This window comes from Mchenga conophoros, linkage group LG7 (assembly GCF_057382185.1).
Source record: "Mchenga conophoros isolate Kocher_MC1m ecotype Shallow Benthic linkage group LG7, M_conophoros_male_GT1.1, whole genome shotgun sequence".
NCBI classification, from domain to species: Eukaryota; Metazoa; Chordata; class Actinopteri; order Cichliformes; family Cichlidae; genus Mchenga; species Mchenga conophoros.
Genome location: NC_140532.1, coordinates 22,526,171 through 22,541,779, shown reverse-complemented (window position 1 = coordinate 22,541,779; position 15,609 = coordinate 22,526,171). Strand labels below are relative to the sequence as shown.

The following is a 15,609-nucleotide window of genomic DNA, read 5'->3' as shown; positions in this document are numbered from 1 at the left end:
TAAACAAACTACCATCCTAATCATTTAACAATATTTTCTCTAATTGCACGTACCTCATTCTGTAGACAGATGTTGACTTGATTGTGATAGCCTTCCAAATAATCAGCCAGACCTTGTCTTCATGAAGAGACACAGATATTAGGCGTGATCAAACAGTTCTTGAATCAGAGACATTGAAAAAGACACAAAAAAATCCCCCTCCAAAAACAGATGAACCTCATGTGATTTAAATTTGGCGAATCCCTCCATCAAGACAATCTTCTTGCTGACTTTTGCTTTTAGTGCAGCTGCCATTTCTAGATCGCTCTGTGAACATTCTGCTTGTGTGTCCCTCCACTGTTTTAAAACCATTACCTTTCAACTTAATTTCCATTTTGGGGAACGTGATGAAGTAGTAGGGATACAAGTCTGGTGAGCAAGATGGGACAACTGTGCTTATGTGGCAAAAAAACAAGAAAAAAACAAAACAAAAATCATATTTGTTTTCAATGAGTCATGTTTGACAAGTGCTATAGTTCTTCTCCCTTAGACACCTCAGGAAATTACATAGGCAACATCATCACAGTGCTGCCTTCTTCTCTTTGAATGAAAGCTGCTGAAAAGTGCTCCATTCAGAGCTGGGGACTAAATTTTCAACACCATTTGATGAATGTATATTTGCTCTTGGCATACATTTGAGAACCAGAGTGCAGAATGGCAGAGTGCACAGTAAAAAAGGGGTGAGAAAGAGACTCCCAGGGAGCAGTCTAAAAATAGCAGCAGCAGTGGAAGCCACCCAGAGGAGAAGTAGACTTTGAAAGAAAGCCAAATTAATATCAGGTAGAGTTTATGTTTCTTCTGGGGTTTTTTAAAGGCAGGCTTCAATTATTTTTTTAATCACATCTAACTTTTCTGGAAAGAGCCAAGAGAGGATTTAAAATAAGTAAAATAACAGTAGGAGTGAAAATACAGGACTAATCATCAACTGAAAATGGAATACTAAGTCTGCTTGTTCTGAAGTTGTTTGTGACATTTCTAACTAATGTAGGATGCTCAGACCTTGTGACATTCTCCTTAAAAGGCCTCTCCACCAGGCCCAGGTGCTTCTCTAAGTTTATGGTAGACTTGTCATCTTCTGCCTAAGTAAAAGAAGGAAAACAGCAACAGTCTATCAACCAAAAGTATATCAGTCAAAACACGATTTTACCATATGAAGACTGCATGTTGTTGGTTTTCAGGAGTGGGTAAGGAGCCCATATGATAGGATGACAGAGTAACTCACAGTGCGTGCCAAGTCCCTTCTCATAGTTGAGTGAGAGAGCAGTTGTAATGTGATCTCATTCTCCCACTTCCTGCAGTTCTGAACGTACTCATGGCTGCCCAGGCTGTGTTTACTGTGGCACGTAGTGACAGATAAAAAGGGTTTAAATCAAAAAAGAAAAGAAAAAACAAACAATTATATGTTAATATTATAGAGCAATTGTTGAAAACATTTTAAAGGAAGGTTTTAACAGAAAGGGGTTAACCCACTGATGGTGTATACATTTCTCTAAAAGACAAAATAATATTTGCTTATATTTGTGCCTATTTTTAGCAAATGGGCCATTCAATGAAAACAAAATCAATCAATGCCAGTGACAGAGTTACAGACCCTCGAAGAATAATTTCATCCCAGAGGTGGGATGAAATTTTGCACTTTTTTTCCCCAGCATTTTTTAACCACGATAATTTCTTAACTACAGAAGATAGACATATTTAATGTTCAGGGCTAAAAAACATTTGTAAGCTCTGTTAAAAACAAAATAAATAAATCAGTATTTTTATACTCGCAGTGTCAGATTCTAAAGGGGAAAAAAAAAAGATTCCTTTTATATTTAAAGAATCCAAATCTCTGTTTCAATAACAAAACTGTGTCTGTGTGACAAAAACAAGCACTGGTACCTCACATATTTTTATCCATTTTTGATGAAAACTCTGAAAACTGTATTTTTGGTAAACTCTGTAGGATCATATTATCAAGTGGGATATGGTGCTGGTCAAAACAAGTTACCGTTCTCCTTAAAGGTCTTAAAACACATGTTGATACCAGACGCGTATTTTTTTCTAATACAGTAAAAGTTTTCCTTGCTAGCTTACTATAAATTCCAATAATCCAAAGATGTAATCCATAATAAAAATACAAGCACTTAAACAACATATGTTTAAAAGTATAAAGTGATGGTTACATACATAATGATTTTACAGTAAATGGTATCGTAGTTCTGAGTGTAGCCAGTGCAAGATTATTAAGCTTTATTCCAGCAAACGGTCGTGCAACAAACACAGCATTAATTTAGCCAGCAACTGATGATGACAGATTAAACACGTTGCCAAGATAGGAGACTCACAGACAAAGAGATGAAAGAGAGAAACTGAGAAAGAGAGTAAAAAAATGGATGAGAAAATAAACTTATTAGAAACTCCTGGGAGAAGTGGCTTCTCACATGCCAGTGTATTAGAAATACTCACTTTTGCAGCACCTCCTCCCGGCCACAGACTTTGAGCAAATAGCTGGAGAAGTCCACCTTGTCCAAGTCATCATGGACCCAGCACAGAGTCTGACTGATCAACAGCTCCACTGGAGAACTCACTTAAGGAGAAAAAAAAAGGTATGAGAATTATCCAGAGACAATAATGAAGAAAAGAGAAGAAGGTAATCATGAAAGAGAGGTAAACGTGGAGCAGAGGCAAAAGATGGAAAGATCAACAGATGGAGAGGAAAAGGTAATTATGGAACAAAGCTGAGCACACGACCTACTGGGTTAGCATTAAAAAATACATTTGGAGCATTCTCAAAACAATTCACCACAGCATACCTGACAAACAAAAAAAAGACTAATTTGAATTAGAAAGATTAAAAGGTAAATAGCCAGTTCCAATGTTGCTTTTTTTGTGAGACTTGACCACAATACGTTTCTGAGGCTGTTAAAAAGCTGTTTTTGCAGGTGTAGGAACTGAACTCTAAATCTTATAGTGATCAAAATTCCTTTCTAACCACAAAACACATCCTCCCAGGTTCTGAACAGTTCGTGTTTCATATTTCAAATCAAACCAGTTCTCGAATCAAAGGCATTACCGCAGAACGCTGTGAAATGATATTAAGGGGGATTCTAGGCATTTGCGTGTCCTACGATACCTGATGTATCAGGCCAAGCGAAGCTTAGGTGGAGAGCGTAACTTGACACACAGCAGATTATTCTGCTGTTTACCTTCTTCAACTGAGTTTTTAAGCACACTGAATATACGTAAACACAGGCTGACAGATAAAAAGACAGACACAGACTCTTCACACACAGAAACATCTAGACGTTGGATTAAGCACACATGCTCAGGTTACTTAAAAGAAGTTCATATTGACACACACGGAGCTGGACCACCCCTGCCTAAAGCAATAACACACCACCCTCCACCCTTTGGAGGAATGGTGAGGCTTTTCTTGCTGCTTAAGCAAGCACTGCAATGCCTGTGTGGCAATGGTGGTCATATATGTGCTACAAGAGCATTTTATAACAATGCAATTACACAGACTATGCCTCATTTTGGAAGTATTCTGAACTGGTAATGGAATTCTATGGGACGCCCTAAAAGCAGTGATAAGAGGAAAACTCATAGGTTACAGCGCTAATTTAAAAAAGAAGAGAAATGAGCATTTAAGAAAACTCCAGACACAACTACAATATCTTGAAGATGCCCATAAAATAAGCGCAGTTACAAACTTACAATTAGAAATACAAAAGAAGAAAAACGAAATCGATGAAATTTTTTCAAGTGAAATACAAAAAAATATGGTTTTTTTAAAACAAAGATACTATGAGGTAGGAGGCAAATCTGCTAAATTACTGGCTTATAAATTAAAAAAACAACAATTAGAAAATACAATATATAAAATAAAGGACCCTCAAACAAATAACATTGTGTATAAACTTGAAGATATACAGTCAGCCTTCCTAAAATTCTACAAAGAACTATATACACAACCTAGAGTGGATATTAAAGGTATGATATCTTTTTTAGATTCATTCGACTTACCAAAGTTGAATGAAAAACAGAATATAACCCTAATCAAGGACATATCTGAATTTGAAATTAAAAAAGCTATTACAAAATTGAAACCGAATAAATGCCCAGGCCCAGATGGATTCCCATCAGACTGGTATAAAGAAATGAAAGAGGTACTTATTCCTTTGATGAGAACATCATTCAACTATATTTTAAAGACGGGAGTAATTCCCCCATCTTGGAATGAGGCTTCTATCTCTATAATAGCTAAAGAAGGAAAGGACAGGCTTGACTGTGGAAATTACCGCCCCATTAGTGTTCTTAACCAGGACTTTAAGATATTTACATACATTCTTGCCAAAAGAATTGAAAATATTCTTGTTCAGATAATTAGTTTGGATCAGACTGGTTTTATTAAGCAGAGACAAACGCAAGATAATGTTCGCCGAACACTACACGTTATTGATTATGTTAGGAAAAATAAAATTCAGATGGTCCTTATGAGCTTAGATGCAGAAAAGGCCTTCGATCGGGTTAATTGGGAATTTTTATACAAAGTCATGGATAAATTCGGATTCCATCAATCGTTTATCAGGATTATACAAGCATTATATAAATCACCAAAGGCAAGAATCAAAGTTAACGGGGCGCTTTCAAATGTTTTTAACCTACAGAGAGGGACACGTCAGGGTTGTCCTCTAAGCCCCTCACTCTTTGCTCTCTTCATAGAGGCCCTGAGTCAAAGTGTAATACAAAGCAATACTATTACTGGAGTCAAGATTAGGGGTCGAGAGCATAAGATTTCCTTGTTTGCTGACGATATTTTAATTTATTTGACAAATCCAAACACTACTTTCCCCAAGCTATTGTCACTTCTGGAGATCTTTAGTTCAATATCAGGTTATAAACTAAATATATCGAAGACTCAGATATTAACTTTTAACTATGAGCCCAATTATGAAATTAAGGCTAAAGCCAATTTGAAATGGGAAATGGAGCAGATGAAGTATCTTGGAGTAAATATTACTAAAGATCTGTCTAAGATATACAATGCAAACTTTAATCCTTTAAGTTATAAAATAAATGAGGATATTAAAAGATGGAATTTATTACCATTTTTAAATTTTGAATCACGTATAGATACAGTTAAAATGAATATCTTGCCCAGGATGCTCTACCTATTCCAAACACTCCCTGTAGAAATAACTGACAAACAATTTCGGGAATGGGACAAAATAATCTCTAGGTTTATACGGCAGGGGAAAAAACCACGGATTAAGTACCAAACTATTCAGTTGGCTAAAGACAAAGGAGGGTTGGGGTTCCCATGTTTGAAAGACTATTATATTTCTGCTCAATTGAGGACATTAGTGTGTTGGTGTAATGTAGATTATCAAGCGAGATGGAAAGAACTAGAAACAGTGACCTTAAAAGATTCTCCAATTCAGGCAATTCTAGGGGATGTGACACTTATTAAAAAACAAATTCATCAAGGAAACCAATGGATTAACCTACCTTTAAAACTCTGGTTACAATTTCTTAATAAGAATGATTGGATTGAAGAGGTTAGGATTTTAAGATGGTGCGCTTTTGACAGTGATTTTTTACCTAATGAATTAGACGGAAGATATAAAAAATGGTCTGGACAAGGTTTAACGGCATATTGTATGTTTTACGATAAGGGAATTCTTAGGGACTTCCAATCAATAAAAGATCAATACCAGTTAAGTAAAACGGACTTTTTTAGGTTCTTACAAATTAGGCATCATCTATATAATTTTATACCTAAGAGAACAGATCTTTTTTCTTTACCTGTTCTGAGTATATTTGTCAAGGCTTATCAGGCTGACACAGGCCTTAAGGTGATTTCAAGATTGTACAAGGGTATACAAGAGGTTAAGAAGTGGAATACTACCTACATCAAAAAAAAAATGGGAAAATGAAACAAATATAGCAATATCAGATAACATTTGGTATGAGCAGTGCGCTTTTCAGTGGAGAATTTCAAGTTCTAATACATGGAGATGTTATGGTTGGAAGAGTATCTGTAGGTTTTTTATTACCCCTGCACAAAGTAAACATTATTTTAATCACTCTAATTGCTGGAGAAATTGTGGGGCCCAAGGAGTAAAACATTTTCATCTGTTCTGGTCTTGCCCAAGGATCAACATTTTTTGGGTATTGATCCACTCTGAGTTGCAGATTATTTTTGGTATGCAGCTTCCCTTTAATTGGGACGAACTTTTGTTTGGATATTTATACTCAGTAAATGTAGATAAAATGTCTAAGCAGTTGTATGGTATCCTGAGTTTGGCTGCCCGTAAAATTATTACCAAGAAATGGCTTAGTGCGAAAATTCCATCACTGGGTGATTGGCATGAGACTGTACATGGGATGTTTAAAATGGAAAGAATTACCTTCATTAAAAGACTCCAGTTTGATATATTTAGTGAAATTTGGGGTAAATGGAAACACTACATCCGGTTAAGGAGACCCGATCTTGTTTGAATCTCTGTAACTATATATGCCACATTTCTGAATCGTTATGTGTTTATATGTATATGTTAGTATGTATGAGACTACAAGTGAACACATATGTAAGTAGGTATGTGTATGTATGCTTAAGAATATGGGTGTGTGAGTGAATATGTGTGTGCGAGTACATACACACTAGAGGGTACACCCGTCTGTTTTTCTTATTTTTATTTATTTATTTTTTTATTTACGTCTGTTCTTGATTATATGTTTATTTTGGATTATTTGTGTTTATATAGGTTGTTTAATAAAAAGAGAATAACAAAAAAAGGAATTCCCAGCGGGCATATTTGAGGGCACCAGTTACAAGAGGAGAACATTCCAAAATCACATGTTAACCATTTCACACATGACTGGGGAATGGTGTTGGTGGAGTCACACTCGAACAAAAATATTAATGGTTGATTTAGTGCACATGCACGCACGCGCACAGAACTGAAAACAAAGTGAGACCAACAAAAGTTACTTTTTGTTACAGTGCATGTCAAATCCCTTTTATGTAGAATCCGAGTAAGAGGGTCAGAAGTCACTCTACACTTGTTAAATCTACAAGGCAAAGATCGGAAAGGTGTGAAGAGAGGAAATAGAGATTTATATTTTTGTAACAAGTCCAATTGTCAGAGAGAATCAAAGAGGGGGAAAAAAAGAAGAAGAAAAAAAGAAAAAGAGGCCCACAACAGCAAAGGGAAAACCACAATAAGAAGAAAAGTACCATGCTAAAACTAACAGAAAGTGGAAGAGTTTAAAGTTGATAATTAAAGCATACTGTATTAGTGATTCTATGATACTAAGAATTTCAGGCCATCCATCCGTCCCATGGGGGCAGCAGCCTAAGAAGACCTCCAGACTGCCCATCTCCACAGCCACCTCCTGTAGCTATTATGGGGCGAACACCATGGCATTCTCAAGCCAGCTGAGAAATGTAATGTCACCAGTGTGTCCTGGGTCTAACCCAGGGCCTCATTTCAGTGGGACATGCCTAACACACCTGACCTAGGAGGCATCCTAGGCAGAGGGCCAAACAACCTCAACTGGAGAGCCCTGACAGCTTTCAGAGGAAACCAGTTTCCGTTGCTTGTATCCACGCTCTTATTCTTTCAGTCACTATCCACAGGCCGTGGCCAAAAGTGAGGGTGGGAATGCAGATTGAAGAGTACATCTATAGCATCAATTCACCATAGCAGACCGGTACATCGCACTCATTACTGCAGATGCTGCACCAATCGATTTGTAAATCTCTTGCTCCTTCTTCCCTTCCTCTTGAACAAGACCCTGAGATACTTAAACTACACTTGGCAACTTATTCCCAACTCCAAGTGGGTACTCCACCCTTTTCCGGTTGAGTACTATGGGCTTAGACTTCTAGGTGCCAATTCCCATTCCAGCCACAGCCAGTTTGATTTCTGCATTTTAGTTTAGTTAGACGTTACCTATTAAAAGTTCTTTCTGACAGAGGTTTTTTTTTTGTAGGTGAAAGATTTAAGAAACATGGTGTTGTCGCCTCTCCAACACCCTCCCAGCAGCAGACGACAACCCGGGTCTTAGAATTTCACTTCTGTCATTCTCTACACATTTACTTCTCACTTCAAGCAATTCTCATTCTCTTACGCGAAGTCTGTACCTTTGGCACAGAGTTTCTTCATAAATATCATTCTTTGGTTTCTCTCCTTTATAAATCATCTCTTTACTCCCTTTAGCTTGTCACATTTTTTGCTCCATCCTCTTTTGTAATTCTTAAATGTATTGCTTCCTCCCCTTCTCACTCTCTTCCATCTTCCCTCTTCAGCCACAGTATGTAAGGAATCCCTGAGAAGGCAGCAGCAGTTCACAGCCAAACTTTACAACAATCAGTTATTTCTCTGTCGGCCTGTTCTCTACAATATGAGCACAGTCAAAGATTTCAGAAGGGCACAAACATTGTTTTTAATAAAATACACTTTCATTTATAATAAGAAAATCAGCTGCAAGTGGATGCACCACTAACAAAGTCACAAAATTTTGAGGCTTCCACAACAGATAAAAGATGAGCTACTGGGTGATAAATAAGAGAAGATGAAGATCAAATAGAATGTGTGAAGAAAAGAAAAAACTGAAAAAGATGGAGACAAGAAGGTGCAGAGTAGATGGGAAAAATTTCTCATGTGGCATTTTTAATTTGTAGTTTCTGAAAAAAGGACAAGACCAAAAAGTGGGTGAATGAAGAGCAACACTGAGAAAGGTTTAGGGTTAGCTTTGAGTTGAACTAATGAAAAAGACATCACTCATGGACAAAAGAACCCTATTTAGAAAGTGACTGGGAAGACAATGTAAACTATGATAAGAAGCAGGAACCTACAAAAAGCAAAAAAGTATTAAATACATTTCTCATAGGTTTTTTGATTTTGAACTGGGCTTTTCAGAGTGGTGCCTATGTCATAAGTAATATATATGTACACACTAAGGCCTGAGAACTTGTCTATGTCTAAGAAAATATGTTTGGTGTTAAAACGAAACAAGCATCATGGTTTTTTTTCCAGGTATGGACACAGACAGTAAGATGCAAAATAATCTAGATATACACTCACACACAGATCCTCAAAGACCCAGACAGTGGTGAATTTGGTCACACAGTTGGAATAACATGTCCAACAAAAGAGCGCAGTGGACTGCCTGACAGCCTCCAGTGTGTTTGGCTTCAGATCCTTAAAGACATGTCAGTCAGAGCGGTTGTAGATTTGTATGTGAATAAGGAGGGGTTAGCCAATTACAGCTCCCCAAATAAACAGGGAACTAAACCAAAATCCTTAATAGGACCTTGAGGAGGGAAAAAAAACACAACAAAAACTAACTCCACTTCCTTTTGCCCAACATGGCTACTGAATGGTGAGGGCACAAACCTTTATCTGTGTGGAAAAGGAACATAATATAATTCCCACGACAGAAAAAAAATGAAAAGAAAAATGTGTGTGCGAAGAGTTTGGCAACTGTGAATGTTGTTTCCTCCTTCAGAGCTCTCTTATCTGAAATTGGAGCTGCTCGCTCTTAAAGGCAAAGAGGCACAAGTTTCCTTTTTAGCCAATTCACGTGGTGTCCCATCCGTACAGGAATTTGGCATTTTGCACCAGGAAGCACTGTTTTGAAAGTCGCTAAGAATGGATCAAGCAATTGTCTGAAGAGTCTGAACCACAGGTTTGAATCATCACCAGTTTTTCAGCTTTCTGACTAACAAAGACATTGCCTATGGACCCCCTGCAGTAAGGAGATGTGCGAGTGTATAAATTGGATTTATGACAGTAGTTTTTTTGTTTTTGTTCTTTTGCACCAACAGCAAACTCTTTGGGCTTCTTAACAGGTTATTATGCAACAATTTTAGAACAGTTTGAGATCAAATAGGGGTGCATCCAACAAATAAGCTAAAACAAACTTGACACCTCTTTGGTTCCTTCATAGTGGCATTTGTATCACGTGACGTATCAAGCACATATTCTGTCCTTTCATCCTGTAAAGAACTGATTGAAACACGGCTCATAGAACAGACAATTTCTGACTTTGTTCAGATGCTTACCGTCACAGGTGAAGGTTACAGGCTGCTGAGAATCAGAGATTTCGATAGAAACCTTGACAGAACAGCTATTATCACCACCACCATTTCTCTGGGTAATGACAGGGCTAAGGACGAAGCCAGGGTTGGTTGCAATGTCATCATGAGGGAATTTGGAACGTAGGCTGGTAGGGGGAGAATAAAAATGTTAATAAAGAAAAAAAAAATCAGAATACAAACGTACAGCACTTTCTGCTATTCATATTTTGGTCTACTTGGCCAGTGAAAATACATTAGGGGAAGCCAAGGCAAGCCAAGCATATGAATCAGCTGGCTTGGATGAGACTACTAAATGCAGGATGGGCAGTGTAACAGGAAAAATGGATGGAGGGGAGAAAGGAGAGCAAATCTGAATAGCACATTATGATTACACACATGGAAAAGATCCTATAAAATCACTGAAAACCAATTACTCTCCAGTCCCAAGAAGCTTCCATAAGGCCTCAAATTAGTCATCTGTAAGTGTCTGATGTTGACCGACAATGTTATGAAAATGCCCCCCCTACCCCCCCACCATGTTCTCTCAACAGAATCCATGCAAACCATTTGTTGACCCACAAGCATGCAGGGAAGTTGTTTGGCAAACGACAGTGGGTGTTGACTTTATTAACACAATGAAAATGGATTCTCCAAGCAGAGCGTCATCTTTACTCCACCCAAAATAACTACCGGAGTGAGAAATTCTGTACAGCCTCAAGCAATGAAGAGAATTGAAACCATGCAATTAAGCAAATGCATGCATGAAATTCTATATTTGGTAAAAGCATCTTTTTAGGCAGTTACAACCAACTAAAAGTAATTTCTGTGGCTGTGTGCTTCACTGCCTACAGGCCGCACTAAAGGGGCAGCCTTTGGATCAAAAAAAAAAAAAATGAAACCAACATCCAAGGGCAAAAAACTGCAGTTAGTGTAAATGTCACTTAAGACTATCTTAAAATTGACAGAATCCCACATGCCTAACTAAAAATGTGTATTTATAGCCTGGAACAAAAAAAAAAGAAGCCTTTGGCCACTGTGGATCGTTTCATTTATAAAAACTATGAGGAGGGTGAATGGATCCTTCAACAGACAGGTGTCTCGACAAAAGTAGCAGTAGCCTACAAGGACTCCCCTTAAACTTAACTATTGACTTGTGGCTCCACTCTTTCATCCAAAGATAGTGATTCTTTTGCTCTGAAAACCAATATGGCGAAGAACTGAGACTGCAAACGAGTAACATCTCCCTACATTCATACATTTCTCTACATCCATCATTTACACCGTTTTAACTTATCAGTAGAACTAATGGCTCCAACTTGTGAAGATCCTGTGGTATGTGAAACGTGACTTTGTGAGCGGTTTAATAAATTGTTTCATGTTTATATTTAAGCATATAAGAAAGGCAATGGCAAGAAGAGGGTTCTTACGATGCTATGTCTTCACAGAAGGCAACGATCTCCAGGTTCTGTGCATCCTGTTCTTCCAGGGCGTCATTCTTTACCAGAGCGTTTCCTTTTCCCTTCTCCTACAGGAGCACAGTCAAACATGTAGATACCGAGTCAGAGAACTAGAATAAAACATGAATAACCTACCTACATATTTCAAAAGACAAGCAGGGCACAAAGAAAGCAGCGGGGGTATGGCTTCAGTGGCATTCGCTTTTAGTACGTTCAATTAAAATCTCCATATATCAGTGTAAAGGTGCTAAGGTTTAGCAATGCTAAAGGTCTTCACGGTGATTTGTGTTGATTGTTGGTGGTGGACTATTGAAAGGGCAGTTTGATTAAAGACAGCTCAGAGCTATGAATCCTACAGGGAATGAACATGTCAGCAATGGCAAAAGCTTGATGCCTATATAGTTTCCCAGCTATTTTATGCTGCTGCCTCTTAACCTATGGTCAAGCAGTAGTTTGGTTCAAGTCAAAATAAACATGACAACAGCTGAACTGGATATTTCTTACACACAATTTTTTTCTTTTTTAATCTCAAAATAATTTTAAGAAGTGAGAGTTCTAAATTTGTCTTGATCCAGCTCTGTCACTCACAGCCCAAATCCTGAGACAGCCCACTGGGAGTTACTCCAAGATTCCTGGAGGCTGGCCCAGTGCCGGGAACTCACAGTTACACTGTGCTCTTAACTGTGGTTCGACTGCCAGCAGCTGAGGAATGCACTTCCTGTGGTACAGGAAATGAGAAGTGAAAGGGTCCTGCCCCTTCCGGTGCTAGGCTCTAGGCGGTCTAAATAAAGTGCTCAGTCATGCGTTGGAAATCTGTGACTCTGACATAATTCCCAAAGAAGTCTGAGGACTGTGGGAAGGGAAAGAAAGAAAAGGGATGAAAGAAATATCTTAAATGCCATAATAAGAGTTTGGTTCTCCATTCAGAGACTTCTGAGGAATTCTGAATCCAGTTTTTTGAGGAGCTTGGTGGGGAGTATGGAGCTGAGCTTCTATGTTTTGATGACAATAAAACTGGACAACTAGCTTTTTTTTTCTCTTTTTTTTTTTTTTTTTTTTTACAGCTTGTAATGTCCTGCTAATTTAACCCACACAATTCCTTTTATGGGAATTTTTTTTCAGATTTTCTTGAGCTGCTCCTGGATCAAGTCTTGTGGGTTTTATGGAAGTCATCACGCAAGACTTGTGTAATGACTGAATAATTAAACAATGCAAATTAAAAAATTAATGAACATATAAACGAGCAAAAATAATAACAAACAAACAAACATACGGTAACAAAGAGATGGAACGTAGTCAGAACTGACTGGATTGCACTACCGGAAGGCAACATTGCAGACATTGAGGACAGCTACAAGTACCTGGGGATCCCACATGCAAATGAGAACCACTAAGAGGCTGCTAGGAAAGCTGCAACCACCAAGTACCTGCAGTGGGTCAGGCAAGTCCTGAGGAGTCACCTGAATGGTAAGAACAAGATCATCAACACCTACACCCTGCCGGTGATCAGGTACGCTGCTGGGATAATAGGCTGGCCAAAGGAGGAGATGGAAACCACTGACATCAAGACAAGGAAGCTCCTGACCGTGCACAGAGGGTTTCCACCCCAAATCCAGCACCCTGAGGCTGTACACTAAGTGGAAGGAGAGAGGGGTTGGGGACTTGTGAGTATCACAATCATTGTCTAGGATGAGACAACAAACATCCAGGAGTACATCAGGAAGATTGTCACAACTGACCATGTGCTTAGTGAATACAGGCAGCAGAAACCCAAGAAAGAAGAGGATCAAGGGGAGGAACCATCATGGAAGGACAGGCCCCTGCACGGTATGTACCACCGGCAGATAGAGGAGGTAGCTGACATCCAGAAATCCTACCAGTGGCTGGACAAAGCTGGACTGAAAGACAGCACAGAGGCACTAATCATGGCAATACAGGAACAAGCTCTGGGCACAAGATCCATAGAGGCTGGGGTCTACCACACACGGCAAGACCCCAGGTGCAGGCTGTGTAAAGTTGCCCCTGAGAGAGTCCTGCACATAACAGCAAGGTGCAAGATGCTAGCTGGCAGGACATACATGGAATGCAAGTGGCCGGCATAGTATACAGAGACATCTGTGCCAAATATGGCCTGGAAGGACTGAGATCAAAATGAGATACGCCCCCTAAGGTGGTCCAAAATGACCCAGCTAAGATCCTGTGGGACTTCCAGATACAGACGGAAAATTGGTGATGGTTACCCAACCGGACAAAGTGGTGGTAGACAAACAGAGGAAGATGGCTGTAGTGATAGAGCGAAGCGATACCAAATGACACCAACATCAGGAAGAAGGAACATAAGAAGTTGGAGAAGTATGAAGGGCTTAGAGAAGAGCTCGAGAAGATGTGGAGGGGGAAGGCAACAGTGCTCCCAGTGGTAATCGGAGCACTCGGTGCAATGACTCCCAAGATAGGCAAGTGCCTCCAACAGATCCCAGGAACAACCTCTGAGACCTCTGTAAAGATACTGTGCAGGACCATCAAGCTCCCAGGTCTCGGGTAGAGGACCCAAGGCCAAAATTTGGGACCGAAAATCCCTGCAGGGATGAAGTAGAGTGGGTTTCTGCCCTGCAGTTTTTTTGGTGTCAAACTTTGTCTTAAATACCGTATTATCATCTACACATTACTCTACTGGAGAATAGTAGCAAATCTGTCAACATGGTATGTCTGAACAAAACATAATTATCAAGGTTGACTAAATAAATAAATAAATAAGGGTCAATTCTGTAACCCGAAAAGTACTGAGTGATCACATTTTCATATGTTTTACTTTCCGCATACGTGAAGGAATCTCGGTTCGAAGGGGGAAAAAGTTTTAAACAGCAAACAAACAAAAAAAAAAATCAATAAATACATACAGGACAAACAGAGTGAGAGAGAGAAAGGTATCAAACAAAAAAGAGAATGAAACTAAAAAACAAAATAAACCCAAAAAACAGGATCAAAATTGCAAAAGGAAGAAAATGCGAGGAAAGGAACAAAGTAAACCTCAGAAACCCAGCAAAGAATGAGACCAGTAGAGGATATTTGAAGTGTTTATGTTTGGAGCAGGATTGCTGCACCAAAAACAAACATGAGCAGATAATCCAATGAGGTCGTGTGAGCTGACAGGCATAGTACATCTCTCTCTCTCACACACACACACTCACACACACACACACACACACACACACACACACACCGGGCTGTACAGTGAGACAGGCCAGTCTTTGTTTTGGTTGATCAATTTTGTTAGACCCAGACTGAGAGATCCTGGTGTCCAGAGTCATGGGAATGGCTTCGTATGCTTCACGAGCTGATTAGTCTTTAACGCTCCGCCTCCGTTTACTGTGATGTGTGATGACATTGTGTTTCTGGTTTTACAGTCTGAGTACAACAGATTATGATCGTCATGGTGGCTGGCCTTAAAGGACACAGAGAGTATGCTGTGGGACTGGTCACATCAAACCTATCAGTCATGTCTTGAACAATTACTTTCATCTCAGATTCTTACTAAAGACCAAATTTTCCACAAGTATACTGGTGTTACCAAATTTCTCCAATGAATGCACCAGTACACAAACTAGTCAAACACCCTTTCCTTCTAGTACAGCATGGTATTATTCAACCTTGCATGCTAGCTTTATTTGCATAACCTAGTTTTGAATGATGTATGCATTGATGGTGAGTGGATACTACATAAAAATGAAAAAACTTTAATATTAAAAAGGTCATGGATCCCATGACCCTTCGCCATAAACAATGGCTGACAATATAGGTAACGTCTTAAGAACGAAAAAAGAAAAGAAAGGCATGTTTGTTTTTGCCAGCTGAAAAGGAGCTGGGATAAGTCGAGTTTTCTCCAGCTTCAAAAGGAGATTTTCAACAACATTGGTTACCAGCGTTGTCTCACAGCGAGAAGTTCAAATACCTTCATCAGGTCAGACTTTTCAGAGCATAATTTGTATGTTTTTCAAGTGCCCATATGGGATTTTTCTGGCAACTGACTTCCTCACACATATT

The 15,609-nt window shown here is 39.0% G+C and overlaps 1 protein-coding gene across 2 annotated transcripts in view; it reads right to left on the bottom strand.

The window, feature by feature from the left end:
* The window catches only part of pik3c2a (phosphatidylinositol-4-phosphate 3-kinase, catalytic subunit type 2 alpha), a 44,933-nt gene that overhangs the window by 15,873 nt on the left and 13,451 nt on the right, over positions 1-15,609 (bottom strand). For both annotated transcript variants that reach the window (XM_085282936.1, XM_085282937.1), the window contains exons 3-8: positions 11,539-11,636; positions 10,097-10,257; positions 2,488-2,608; positions 1,262-1,373; positions 1,039-1,118; positions 54-117 (exon numbers count right to left, since the gene is read on the bottom strand). In XM_085282936.1, the coding sequence (XP_085139062.1) occupies positions 54-117; positions 1,039-1,118; positions 1,262-1,373; positions 2,488-2,608; positions 10,097-10,257; positions 11,539-11,636 (636 nt within the window). The remainder of the gene's footprint in view (positions 1-53; positions 118-1,038; positions 1,119-1,261; positions 1,374-2,487; positions 2,609-10,096; positions 10,258-11,538; positions 11,637-15,609) is intronic.